At 49.7% G+C, this 14,002-nt stretch overlaps 1 protein-coding gene and 1 long non-coding RNA gene across 2 annotated transcripts; one reads left to right on the plus strand and one right to left on the minus strand.

Annotated features, from left to right (window-relative positions):
* Positions 1–347: 347 nt before the first annotated feature.
* On the minus strand, positions 348–2,716 carry LOC132654289 (uncharacterized). The gene is made up of 2 exons (XR_009591953.1): positions 2,086–2,716; positions 348–1,554 (listed from the first exon to the last, which is right to left on the minus strand). It is a non-coding gene; the product is annotated as an uncharacterized LOC132654289 (long non-coding RNA).
* C1rl (complement C1r subcomponent like) lies at positions 2,709–13,913 on the plus strand. The gene is made up of 6 exons (XM_021637027.2): positions 2,709–2,867; positions 3,460–3,688; positions 8,923–9,112; positions 10,863–10,967; positions 11,083–11,157; positions 12,151–13,913. Coding segments are annotated over exons 1-6 (1,374 nt in total). The 5' UTR covers positions 2,709–2,865; the 3' UTR covers positions 12,924–13,913.
* The last annotated feature ends 89 nt before the right edge of the window (positions 13,914–14,002 follow it).

Consider the following 14,002-nt stretch of genomic DNA (forward strand, 5'->3'; position numbering starts at 1 on the left):
TACCAAGTGAGTCAAGTTCAAGTCTTCTAGGATAGGTACATCCAAAAGTCATTGGTTGGAGTGTTTCCTCTGGAGAAACCATCTATTTGGTCGTTGTGATGGTTTTGGTCTTGAAGAACCACAGCAGCGGTAGACATGCCTTCTGATCTAATTTTGGCTACTGTTAAAGTTTTAACTTTCTTGAATACCGTTCCCACCCTTTCTCCCTATTGTAAACATATTTTATCCTTGCATCTTTATATGCTAAAACTCTCACTTACTGTCTCCAACACCTGTGTCGTTTTGAAAGATTATCTCTGTGTCTTAGGTTTCTATTGCTGTGATGAAATGCCACAATCATAAGCAACTTGGAGAAAAGAAAGGGTTTATTTTGCTTAGGCTTCCGTATCACAGTCCATCATCAAAGAAAGTCAGGGCAGGAACTCAGAGGCAGAACCTGACGCAGAGGCCATGGAGGACTGCTGCCTACTGGCTAGCTCAGCCTGCTTTCTTACAGCACCCAAGGCCACTAGCCCATGGGTGGACATCTTGTCTAAGGGTCTAGCCTGGATACTCAGGTTCCTGTCTTGCTAGGTGAATGACCAGAATCTCAGGAACAGAGTACAGACTGGCCCGTGCAGACTGTCAAGGACAAAAGGACAAGGCCAGCTATCGAAAGACGCCTTACGCTAGCCATGGCTGCTTCCTTCCTGACAGGTTTGTCAAAGGCCAAAATGAATGCTCACCCTGTGGATCTGAACAAACTCTGGCTTCCCAGGAACTCTGTGTGACCCTAATAGTTACAGGAGGAAACAGGTTTCAGAGCTCTGTGGGAGCCCAGCCAAAGTGGCCCACTCCTCTCAAGATGACAATAGAGCAGGTACATGCCTATCATCGCAACACTAAGAGGCTAAGAGGTTAAAGCTAGCCTGGGCTACAAATAGAGACTCTATCTCAAAACAACCAAACAGAAAAGGACTGGTGAGGTAGCTCAATGTGTAGATTTGGGCACCTGTGTAGAATTTGCAAGACCTTGGATTCTATCCTTGCTGGGGGGGGGGGGGGAGAAGGAGGGAGAATCATCCCCAGGTGTGTGTGTGGTTGTGAAATGGCACAAGGGGTGGACTGAGTCTCAATAGTCTGTCTGGGAAATTCTATGTGCCCTGGTCCTTATTTTCTGCTATTCCCTTGAAGGCATAGACTATAGCTCTCCTAACCATGTTGTTGTTGCTGCTGTCTGGTTTTGTTTTGCTTTGTGACAGGGTTTCTCTGTATAATTACCCTGGCTGTCTTGAACTCACTCCACAGACCAAGCCAGCCTGGAACTCACAGAGATCTGCCTGCCTCTGTCTCCGGAGCACTGGGATTAAAGGCTTTTGCCACCACTGCCCAGCTCTCCTAACCTTTTTAAGTCTGAAAAAAACCCAAAGACACCATGGTCAGGGAGACATTTAACTGAGGACTTGCTTGCAGGGTCAGAGGCCGAGTCCATCTTCTTCATGGAGGGGAGCATGGCATCAGGAGGGCAGGCACAGCGCTGGAGAAGCCCGGGAGATCTCCCACGTGATCCACAAGCTGCAGGCAGAAAGACGTCAAGACTGAGCCTGAGCTGGGCTTTTGAAACCTCACCCTCCCAGGGACACTAACAGGGGACGGAGAATTCAAACATGAGGAGCCCGTGGGGCCATCCCCATTCAAACCAGCGCAATACTCTGCGTTTGGGACACGTGGTCGCCTTTTGTGAGAAGCCGCGAAGCCCCATACAACAGGGAAGAAGCAAATGACGCCCTCCGTCCGGCTGGTGTGAGAGTCTAGAATGCGAGCCCTTCCCACACCTGCTTCCTCTAAGAACAGATTGAGCCGCCTCCTAACGTGCTTCCTAACCCTCCCACACTGACCAAGCCGCCTTCCCTGGGAGGGTTCAGGGAGAAATCTTCTGGCTCAAGCTGTGGCTCCTGATATCGGCCTTACAGCTTGGGTTGACAGCTGAGGTGAGTCCCGAGTGACTCAAGAGACACCTGCGCTGGACCACAGCCCCGACCCTGCTAGACAAGGGGCCTCCCGATGTGGGAATTGGGATTCAAAGGACGAAGGGCATGGACTCACCCATTCTTGACCAAGAAGGAGTGGAAAGGAAGGCTCAGGCTCATGGGTCACAAACTTCGAGTTCTCCAACAGGCAGCGTGGTGACATAAGTGATGGGGAGAGCAGATTAGCCCGCTAAAGGCTGCGATCAAGTCAAAAGAAGTGTCACGCTACCCACGGTACACAAATAGTCAAATGAGCCTGTAATCCCAGAGCCCCGGAGGCTAAGGCAGCAGGATTGCCATGAGTTCGGGGCCAGTCTGGACTGAGGAGTGAGTTCCAGGCCAGCCCGGCTACCAAATGAGACCCTCGTTTCAGAAAACACAATCAAGATCTAGGTGTTTGGCACACACCGGTAATCCTAGGGCTAAGGAGGAGGCAGAAGGATCAGGAGTTCAAGACCGCCCTCCACCACATAGCAAGTTTGAGGCCAGTCCACTTTATAGAAGGCTGTATCTCAACCCCCCTGCTCTCTCCCACCCCCACCGAGGAAGTCACAAGAGTCGAGGGCGAACTCGCTCCTGCTCTCTTAAGCCCCTAGCATGGTTTTGAAAACTTTTCCTTTCAGTTACGGTGAGAGCTATTCCTCGGCCCGCCAGCAGGTGGCACTAAACCCGGGGTACCTTAACTCATTTCCAGTAACTTCCGCCTTCTCCCCGAAAGGGCCTCCTGGAGCCCCACCTCCTATCCCCTGGCCTGGGCGGAGCACTGCAGCCCGTTCCAAACGTCAGCTCCCAGAGGGCTGGTCCCAGAGCTGGAGAACCACCTGTGGAGTTCCCCTCCACAAGCTGCAAGGGCAAGATGTGAGTTTGCCCTACCGAGGGGCCTGGAGGAGGAAAGGGGCAGGGAGAGAGGAAGGCGGGACACGGGCTTACATACGTACACACACACACACACACACATACATGCACACACACATGCACACACACATGCACACACACACAGTCAGAGAGACAGAGAGGGGGTGGTGGACGGGCAACCCAGACGGAATTAACTCAGTTTCCCTGGATGTGGTCTGTTCAATGCTCTGAGCCAGGAATGGTATTTATATACCCCCTGACCTGTAGTCTAGGATGAGGTTAGGACTGGCTGAGGCAGGAGGCAGACTGGCCTAGATGAGACTCGGGAAGGAAAGGAGCCATGGCAATGTCTTCATAGGACAGACACCCTGCCCTCTTGGAGATCAGACTGCAGAGAAACCTAGGGAGGAATCTACACTGACTCTGGTGAGGAAAGTGGCATCAGGAAGTCCCCAATGCTCTGGGGCTATGAACACAGCTGCTGGCCCCTAGGCCTGTCAATACCTTGCTATCACTTGCCACAACCCAGTATGTCCACACAGGCCTCTCTGGCAGAGCTAGATGACCTCTCCCTGTCTCCCCCGCTCACTCACAGGTGCTGGCTGCTGCTCTGGGGACTCCTCCATCCATGGCCCACACAGGCCTCTGTGCTCCTGGCTGAGCGGCTACCACAACAACTGACATCCCCTGGATACCCGGAGCCGTATCTCAGAGGCCAGGAGAGCCACACTGACATCGAGGCTCCGGACGGCTTTGCCGTGAGGCTGGTCTTCCAGGACTTTGATCTGGAGCCGTCCCCAGGCTGTGAAGGGGACTCTGTCACAGTGAGCCCGGGCGAGGGGTTGGGGATCTGTAGGTGCTCTGGGGAGGGAACCTCCCAGGGTCAGTGGGAGGTAGTTCTGCCCTGAATCACCCATCTAGAGAAGGGGTAAAGTGTCCAAATCAGAGGCCCTGGGGCCTAGCTACAGCCTGTCCACCCTGTACACAGAATCCCACCACCATCTCTGTCCGTGACAACCCACCGGGACCCACCAAACTCCAAGAGAAGCCACGGGACAGACCCTGGGTTTTGAGGACTTACAGAGAGACACTATAAATATCACTGGTCTACAATCTAGTCCAAGTATGACACTCTCTAGGTCATACTTCGTGCCTGCTCTATTGGATTAGGAAACTGGACATAATGACAAATGATTAAGGTATCAAGTGAAGACCAGGTTCACCTGGGAAGAGAGATCACAAAATTACAGCAAAGGCATTATTCAAAATGAAAGTATTTTTAAATCATAGTTTATGTTATCTTTTGGGGTCAAATTTTATTTATGTCTAAATAAAATGTGCATATAATTTTTAAAGTCAGAATCCTAGCCATATGTGGTGGTTCAAACCTATTACCCCAGTCCTTAAAAGGCTGCAGCAGGAAGTTTAGAAGATCGGGGCCTACCTAGGCTGCAGAGCAAGTTCAAGGCCAACCTGGGCTACATAGGAAGACCCTGTCCCAAAAACAAAAAACTAAGTTTTCCAGGCTAGCTTTGAACTCACAGCCCTCCTGCCTCGGCCTTCTGAGTGCTTTGGTAATAAATCTGATTGAAGGGCTAGAGATACAGTTCTTTAGTAGAATTCTTGCCAAGACCCTCAATCTGTTCCCTGTACAGAGGGAGATGGGAGGAAGAGAAAAAATAAAAACTCAGAGTCCTTCGGGTGTTATAATGAGACACAGTAGTCCCAGCCTACTCCCGGGGCCATCATTTACAACTTAGCTGCATAGGTGTATAAATGATATGCTCATCCTACTGTGCATTTTTTTAACATTTGTCTCATTTTCATTTTTCTTTAAACTCCCAACTACAGAAGGCAGGGACTGGCTCCAGCCGTAAGACCTTCATGCCCAGCCCACAGCCCCCCTCACTCATTCTCCCATTTTCCTGTACTATCCATTTAAAAAGTATTATTTATAGTGGGGACTTTAAAACACATCTGAGCACATAGCATGTGGGGATTACATTCCCCTCCTTCTCCAGCTTGTGGGTTTTCCAGGAGTCATTCTCCAATAACTTCCTTAGAAGGCACATGTTAAGCTCTAGGCAGCCTGTGTGGCTTAGCTCCACCCTCACTGTAGGTGGGCAGTTTGTCTGGGTCTAATACTCCAGGTTTGAAGTCATTTTCTTCCGGAATGTTGACGACATTGTCTTCTATCTCTAACATTGTTTAAAAGTCTGATGCCGCCATCATTCAAAATCTTCCTTTTTTTTTTTTAATCTAGAATTTTGCAACTGTTTTCCTTATTCCAGTGTTCTGAACTTTCATTTGGTGTGCCATGATACAGGTGGCTCTTCCCTCATTGTGTGTGTGTGTGGGGGGGTGTCTTTAAATCAACATACTTTTAACCTTCAATTCTGAAAGCATTCTTGATTTATCTACTTACTACTTTACAAGACAACTGATTCCTTTTTAAGTCGTGTGTGTGTGTGTGTGTGTGTGTGTTTGCTGGCAGGTACCAGTGGAGGCCAGAAGGGGGCATCAGATTTCCTGGAACTGTAGTTACAAGTGGTTGTGAGCCACCAATCTCTCCTGTGCTTTGCCAACCATTTGTAGCTTACTCTCTAGTTCTCTGTTCTATTGTCCAACTCCATGTCTTTTTGCCACCTTCTAGAAGATGTCTTTGTCTTTCTTTTTGTGATGCTAGGAATGTCCCAGGGTCCCACACACACTGACGAACACTGCCACTGAACTTTACATCTAGCCCCAATTTCCTCATGTTTCTTTTCAAACCTTTTAGTTGATGATTTCTTCATAAGGACTCGGTCTTTCTAAATATATGGTTCTTACCATAACGTGCAATGTCCACTTGTTCCCCTCTCCTGGGGATTGGCCTTAAGTGTTTCTTCTGTTTTCTGCATTATTTGCCTGTCTCCACCTCTGCTTTTTGTCTGAGAGACTTTTCTGGCAATGTCTGTTAATACAGGCCTGACCATCTGTGTATAAGATTAAAACACGAAGCTGCTGATTTTAAAGTTCTGCATGAACAGCTAAAACCTGTCAAATGATGGGTTTGAAGATGGTATTTCGATTCGTTTTCCGCTGCTGTAACAAAATGCCATAGGCTGGGTAATTTATAAGCAATGGAGGTTTGTTTTGCTCGTGGTCTGGTGGTCCAAAAGCATGGTGCTGGTGAGGAGGGGGCTGTCCTAGCATGGTGGGATGACAAGAGCAAGGAAAACTGGGCTTAAAACTGGGCTTAATTCATCCTTTTCGTTAGGAATGCACTTCTGCAATAAATAAATAACCCACTCCCACAAAAAAAGGCACAAATAGGCTAACTTCCTCTTAAGAGACCCACCTCCCAGCGCTATCAAACTGTTTCTTTGTTTCTTTGTTTTGGTTTGGTTTTTGGTTTTGTTGTTGTTTTGTTTTGTTTTTGTTTTTTGAGGCAGGGTTTCTCTGTGCAGCCCTGGCTGTCCTGAAACTCACTCTATAAACCAGGCTGGCCTCCAACCTAGAGATCCCCTGCCTCTGCCTTCCGAGTGCTGGGATTAAAGGTGTGCACCACCACAACCTGGCATGGCAACTAAATTTTACCGAGCCCCCAGTCACAATGAGTTCTGTTGGTCAATGGGCTGACAGTCTGGGTAGTTCCTGTCCCTATGGGGGTTGGGACAACACAGGGTGGATGTAGATCTAAGCGTAACCGGCAGTCCTGGCCAATTTCTGTCTGGGAATGATTAACAAGTGGTGGAACTTGTCAAGAGTGGAAGATAGACATGGGATGCCTCAGCTTCCGGGACAGGGGAGGGTGGGGCTCTGGCCCTGGGCACGCCAAACGCTTTAGAGGGCAGAGTTGGTTGAGGCCTCAGCGTATGTAAGACCCAAAGACCTGGAGACCTTCATGGGTAGTTTAAATCTTTCCCTTAGGTCCATTCCTGTGGCATAAAGTCTGATTCCCCGGGGTTCTCCCTGTTTCTCAAAGGCCAAAACATTTTTTTAATGAATTTTCCAGGAAGCCTCTGTTTCATAACCCCAATTTTTGCAATGGAAACTCCCTTAGTCTTGGCAGCCAGGGGCCCAGCCAAAGAGCATGTATGAAATTGTAAACACTGGGTTCCTATCTCAAAAGGTCCACTTCCACATCTTTTTTTAAGTACAATCAAACATTTAAAGTGGTGAGCAAATGTCAAGTTGAATATGGGTTGGTGGGCTGCAGTCACATTCAAAGGCCTTCCCTCTACCTGTCTTCCTCAGTTTCCAAGTCCAGGCCTGAGAGCAGTGGGCACTGGGCCATGACCCTGTATTCATGCCAAACATAAGACTCAGGAGCAGGCCAAAGGGCAAGGGGTGGAAGGGCCCAGGACTTGATGAAACCTTCATTTTAGTGGATCCGTAATCTGGAGACAGTCCAGCTGACGGCAGCCGTGGCTTCCGATTTTGATGTGGGCGTGGCAGAGAGTGTAATGACAGCCACCCTCGAAGCAATAGGAGCGGAGGAAAGCACTGTAGCTTCCTTTCAGGGTTGGTTCCAGCACCCATTTGGCTACCTGCTTGACCCAGACAGTGTTACGGGACTCAGACAAGGAGAAGCCAGTGGTGGGCGTGGAGGATGGCTGGGACTTTTGGTTAGTTCGATGAATAGCCAGGATGGAGGCCTGGAGGGCCTGTGGTGACTTGAGAAAGGAATGGTTAGAGAGCTTTGCCAACTTTGCCAACTGGGGTAAATCCCTCCCGATATGGGGTGCATCAGGTCCAAAGCAAGGGAACGGGGTTCTGTCCATCTCTTGCCAGACCCTAATGAGAGTTTTGTTAGAGTTTCTTTTAACATCCTGTTTTTTTAGTTTTTCAGGGGTTTTGTTGTTGTTGTTGTTTTATTTTTTTATTTTGTTTTGTTGATTTTTTTCAAGGGTTTCTCTATCTTTCTCTGTCTCTGTAGCCTTAGCTATCCTGGACTCACTCTGTAGACCAGGCTGACCTCGAACTCATGAAGATCCACCTGCCTCTGCCTCCCTGAGTGCTGGGATTACAAGGTGTGTACCACCTCACCTGGCTTTAATGTCTTGTTTATTCTTTGAATTTGATTAATTAAGATAATTTGGCTATGAAACCTGGGCCATTGTCAGACCCTATTTCTAGGGGGAGGCCAAAACAGGGGACCAGTTCTTGGACAAAAAAAAATGAAAGTTATTTATTTATCATATGTATATATGATAAATACATATATTGAGCGCTCTGTCTTCATACCATACCAGAAGAGAAAATCAGATTCCATTATAGATGGTTGTGAGCCACCATATGGTTTCTGAAACTTGAACTCAGTACATTGGAAGAGTAGTCAGTGCTCTTAACCACTGAGCCATCTCTCCAGCCCCCTGGAGTTTTTAATCTACTGTGTGAGCAGTTCCGGTCTAGATGAGGAACATTTCTACCCACCTAGAAAATGTGTATATAAAAACTAGCAAGTCCTTGCATCCCTCCCTGGCAGGCTGGATCTTGGCCAATGGCCTCTCCTGCATAGGCCTCTCTGTTTTGGGTTTTACCTGAGCACAAACTGGCATCCGGCTGAGACATCCCATGCTAGGCTCATCAGTCTAGGTACACCTTGGTCTGAGCAACTCAGAAAGTATTGTGGTGCTGGCTACATGCTAAGTTTCATGGCCTGAGCGACACTTCCATCATGGCATCAGTTGTGCTAAGGTCTGGGGCCTACCAAGATCTAGGGATCTGTTTCAAACATCAATTCTGAGCAAAGCGGATGTAGTCTTTTCTTAGAAATTACAATCCAGTGAGAAGTGCAGAGAGCCCGGGGTTTCCAAGGCAGAAGAAGGAAAGCAGAGTAAGTTTTAGAAAGTATTGTAGTTGGCATAAGAGAGTCAAATACATGCCCACTCTGGAAGAAACTTGGGGGTCAATAATGAGGCAAAATGCTAATTCAGGAAGACTTCAACAGGAGCAGCTTTTGGGCTCCAGAAGGCGCATCACAGAGCCGGAGTGATGGCAGACATGACCCTGTACGCTGTGACCAGTGGCACAGACTTGCCCCACACTTCCTGTCCTCTGTTTCCTCTTTCAGATCTCAACCAGAGGAACAGATGCGACCCGGCTGTGCGGGCAGCATGGCTCCTCCCTGGGGAACCCTCCTGGCCACAGGGAGTTTGTGTCCTCGGGGAGGAGTTTGCGGCTGACCTTCCGGGCACACTCTTCCTCCAAGAACGCGATCACACACCTCCACAAAGGCTTCTTGGCTCTCTACCAAGCCATAGGTGAGGGTCCCTCCTGGAGTGTAGGGAGAGAACCTTTGTGACCCCTTTCCTGCTCCCTCACCTTTGAGGACCAAGTGGCAGCATGAGTGACAGATGAGGCTTGGGGGTACCTGAACTGACTCTGTCCTTGTCCCATTGGCGACCCGGCTGATGAGCAGCCCAGATAGGAGGCAGCCATTGCTTGGCCCCAGCCACGAATTCCAGGAAAGTTTACAGGCCCTGTGTGCAGATCGGGAGAAGTCAGACAGCCAGGTGAGTGAGTGGAATTCTAGATTTTCAGCGACTTGCTTCCTGGAAAAGTAGTATTTACACATAATAAATATCTTTTAATTAAGGTGCGAAAAGTAAGATTTCTTTGATCTCTGGCCTCCAGAAACAGCCCTGCTTGCCAGCCACCAGATACGCTCCCAAAGACACCCCAACCCCTGAAGATACAGTGTATCTCTTTGTTGCATAATGTACAGAACATGCTGGGCTGCCATTTTTTTAAGACTTATTTTTTTCTAGATTTATTTATTTCTATTCTGTGTCTCACTTGCATGTATACCTAGTGCGTACCTGCAGAGGCCAGAAAAGGACACCAGATCACTGCTGTGGTAAATAAAAATGGTGTTGTGCTACATGATGCTTATTAGCCCTCTAAATATCGCAGCGGTATTTATCCCGCTGTCACAAATAATAAGACACAGACACCTGTTAAATTTTAAAATAGCCGAATTGCCTTGAGCCAGGCAGATCTTTCTACCTCACCATTCACCTCCCAGCCCCCATCCAATGCCACCCTCCTTAACCATCCTCACCTGAACTAGCCTCCATGCATACTCTTATAAATACTTGCTTCTATTTTCATCTTGGTGTTTTCTCCATCCTGTATCATCCTCAGGGTCCTTTTTACCAGCCCGCGTGGCTTCTTCTCCATGCTAACCCATCCATCGTGGCTTTCTCTTTCCTCCTTTCTTCCTGACCATCTGTTTCCTGTGATTCTCTCATCCTCTAAAGCCCAGGAACTTCAGCCACGCCTACCCCATTCTGCCCTGCCCAGGTATAGGCCTTTAACCAATCAATCAATCAGGTTCAATGTCTTAGGCAGGTTTACAAGGATAGGGGTATCCAGGCAGTAATCAGATCTTGAGGGCCAGTAATAGAATCATCAGACCAACCTCCACCAGATTACCTATCGCTAGAGTCCAGAGCTGCCTTGTGTGTGCTGGGAGCTGAACCTGGGTGCTCTGGAAGAGCAGCAAATGGCCTTCACTGCTGAGCCATCTCTCCAGCCCCAAATTCAGTATGTCTTAGAGGCCATTCTGTTTTTAATAGCACGCAATAGTCCCTTGAATGCTGTAATGGATATTCCATGAGTCCACCACGACTCTTTCTTGCCACCAACAATGTGGCCATGTATATTCTTACAGTAATGTCTCTGAGCCAAGGTGTGAGAATTTCTTTAGGGTAGATTTTTAGACATTTAAATGCTGGGTTACAACACATTTCTGAAGTTATTTGGCTTCTCTCCGTAGTGGTTTTGCTAGCTAATCCTCCCACCAGCTCTGTGGAAAGAAAGGCCCAGTTTCTCCACAACTCACAGTCCCTTTCAAGCTGTTGGAGTATTAAAAACCTCATCAGGGAAAGACGGTTTGGATTTTGCTACGTCTTGTACATTGACCAGCCTTGTAGACGCGGCCAGAATCGTCCCCCTAGTTGCCAGTTTGCAAATCTCTGTGAGGCCCTAAGAACTGCTGTTTCCCTACAGCTGTGAGCCACCCCAGTAAGGACACTGAGGCTGCCACACCTGCAGCTGACCCTCCCGAGATCCAGAACTACTGCCAAGAGCCCTACTACCAGGCAGGACAGACAGGTGAGTTCACACCTGCTGAGGAGGCAGTTCCTACGGAAAGGTCTGAGGCCTTCTGAGCACCTATCCTGCTAGCTGGACACCCCAATGCTCTGCTGCCCCTCCTTCTGCTCTGCAGGGACATTGAGCTGCCCATCCTCGGGGGCCTGGAAGGACAGACAGGACGGAGGGGACATTCCTCAGTGTGTACCAGGTGAGTAGCTATGTACCTAATGCCAGCAGGCCTCGGCTGTAACTGGGAGGCTGGGACATAGGGCGAAAGGAGAGCACTGGCATAGAAAATGGAGGTGAAAGCAGGAAGCTTGTAAAAAAACACACACAAATGCACATGGATTCATACACACACACACACACACACACACAGCCTCTCTTGCCCCTCCCCCCATGACCTGTACACACACACACACACATACACACACAAACACTGCCTCTGTCCACCCCTATCCTGTCAACAACTAACCTACTTTCTCCCTCTGTGAGTTTGTTAATTCTGGGAATTTCATACAAATGGAACCATATATTATAAGACCTTTTATGACTGGCTTCTCTCCTTAGCATAACGCTTTCCAGGCCCTCCATGCTATAACGGCACTTTGTGCTTGTGTGTGTGTGTGCCTGTGTGTGTGTGTGTGTGTTTTGTTTTTGTGACAATCTCATATATCCCAGAATGGTTCCAGACTCCCTCTGTAGCCAACGATGACCTTGAACTCCTGATTTTTCTGCCTGTTTCCCACATCCTGGAATTACAAGCATACGCCAACACACTTGAATACCATATTTTCCAATGAAAGCACTGTCCCCTGCCCCAGCCAAATCTATGATCCATGGAACACTTCAGGGCAGCCTGGTTGAGGGGGTGGGAAGATGGATGACATGGGAAATGTTACAGATGAGAGAGGGACCCAGGAAAGAGGCAAAACACACTGAAGACAAACTGCGGACCATCAGAGTTAAGAAATGGCTCGAAAATGTCTGCAGCAGCGGGAGGGGAGGCCCCACTGCCCTGTCCCCTGCGGGATTAGTGCCCCATGGTGTCAGGATTGATTCTCAGTCCTTGTGATGTACACGCTTGGAAGGTCCTGGCCCTCCATGGTGTCACACCTGGGCACCTCCTACCTGATCTAATCTAATCTAATCTCCTACAGCAGTTGCTTGCTCGCCTCGCCTCTCCTCTCCTCTCTTGCAGTCTGTGGAAGGCCTGTCATAGCCATTGCCCAGGACCCAAAGACTTTCCGTTCTTCCCGAGCTAAGCTGGGCAACTTCCCCTGGCAAGCCTTTACCAGCAGCTACGGCCGCGGGGGCGGAGCCCTGCTGGGGGACAGATGGATCCTGACGGCCGCGCACACCATCTACCCCAAGGACAGCATCTATCTCAGAAAGAACCAGAGTGTGGAAGTGTATCTGGGTCACACGGACATAGACGAGCTACTGAAACTGGGGAACCATCCTGTCCGCCGGGTCGTGGTTCACCCAGACTACCGCCAGCACGACCCCCATGACTTCAGCGGGGACATCGCCCTCCTGGAGCTTCAACACAGCGTCCCTCTGGGCCCCAACCTCCTCCCAGTCTGTCTGCCCGACAATGAGACCCTCTACCGCAGCGGCCTGTGGGGCTACGTCAGTGGGTTTGGGGTGGACATGGGCTGGCTGACGACAAAGTTGAAATACTCCAGGCTGCCGGTAGCCCCCCGGGCGGCCTGTGAAGCCTGGCTCCGCCAGAGGCAGCGGGCCGAGGTGTTTTCTGACAGTATGTTCTGTGTCGGGGACGAGAGGCAGGCAAACAGCGTCTGCCAGGGAGACAGCGGCAGCGTCTATGTGGTGTGGGACGATCGAGCTCTGCACTGGGTGGCCGCGGGCGTCGTGTCCTGGGGCATCGGGTGTGGCAAGGGCTATGGCTTCTACACCAAAGTCCTCAGCTACGTGGACTGGATCAAGAGGGTGATGGAAGGTAAAGACTGACACACACCCCCTCCCGACCCCCGGGGGCCTGAGGAGCGGCCAACCAGCACTGTGGGGGTCCCAGGCAAGAATGAGCAGGAAGAAGTCGGGGACCCTATTTAAGTCACTGAGTCAGCAACCCACAGCCAAAAGAAAGCCCCTCTCCGGATCAAGAGCAGTACCCACTGCCCGCTTCTCCCCTGCTGCCCTCCTGGGTTCTGTACCAGGGGAACCCTGTACACCGTAGCAACTTTTGCTTAGAACATCTCTTTTGTTTGCTCAAGGCAGGCTTTCCCACTGTATCCCAGGCTGGCCTCAGACTCATGGCAGTGCTCCCGCTTTTAATCCCCTACCTCACCTATTAACGGTTTCTTCTGTATTTACTCGTGGACTCGTGTTTCTGGAATAGTCCAGAGGCCCTTACGATGAGCGGCCTCCAGATATGCAAAGCCATTGGCTCCAGCACCTGTCCCAGCTCCCGCGGTTCTAGGAATCTGTCCTTTCTCATTTCACATCTACCGTAAGCCCGGGAGCATCGCCTGCTAGCTCACCTAATCCTCGCCCTGTGCTGTCAGAGTGTGTCACCCATCATCCATGTCTCTCACATCGAGGAGACTGAAGCTCAGAAAGCTATGGTTCTTCCCTGAGGTTTCCTTTCTCCCAGGAAGCTCTCAGCACCACCTCTCGGTCACCTCAGGACCTACCTTACTTTACCATCCACATCCCCTTCTGAGCCCCACAGCTCTACAGGGGCTCCATCCCCGGGAAGGCCTGCTGCCGTGAAGGTCACACCATCGGTACACACTTTCCTGCCGGCCCTCGTCACCAAGGACACTGCTGGCCTGAGGAGATGAAGTCTTTAATTTGTAGGATGAATTTGGGGCTATTTACTGTGAAAGACAAAAATGAAATACAACAGTTCAGTGGGACTAGAGAATAAATACCATAAAGGGAAGGGGGGGAGAGAAAGCACATTAGTGTTGAGAATAAAGGCGCACTATTTATTGTCAACAGTTAAATTTATCTTTGAAAAACAGCAGGATGCAAGCTGAGCAAATGATGCACACCTAAAATCCAAGCCACTCGGGAGGTTGAGGCTG

This window comes from Meriones unguiculatus, chromosome 5, assembly GCF_030254825.1.
Source record: "Meriones unguiculatus strain TT.TT164.6M chromosome 5, Bangor_MerUng_6.1, whole genome shotgun sequence".
Taxonomy (NCBI): domain Eukaryota; kingdom Metazoa; phylum Chordata; class Mammalia; order Rodentia; family Muridae; genus Meriones; species Meriones unguiculatus.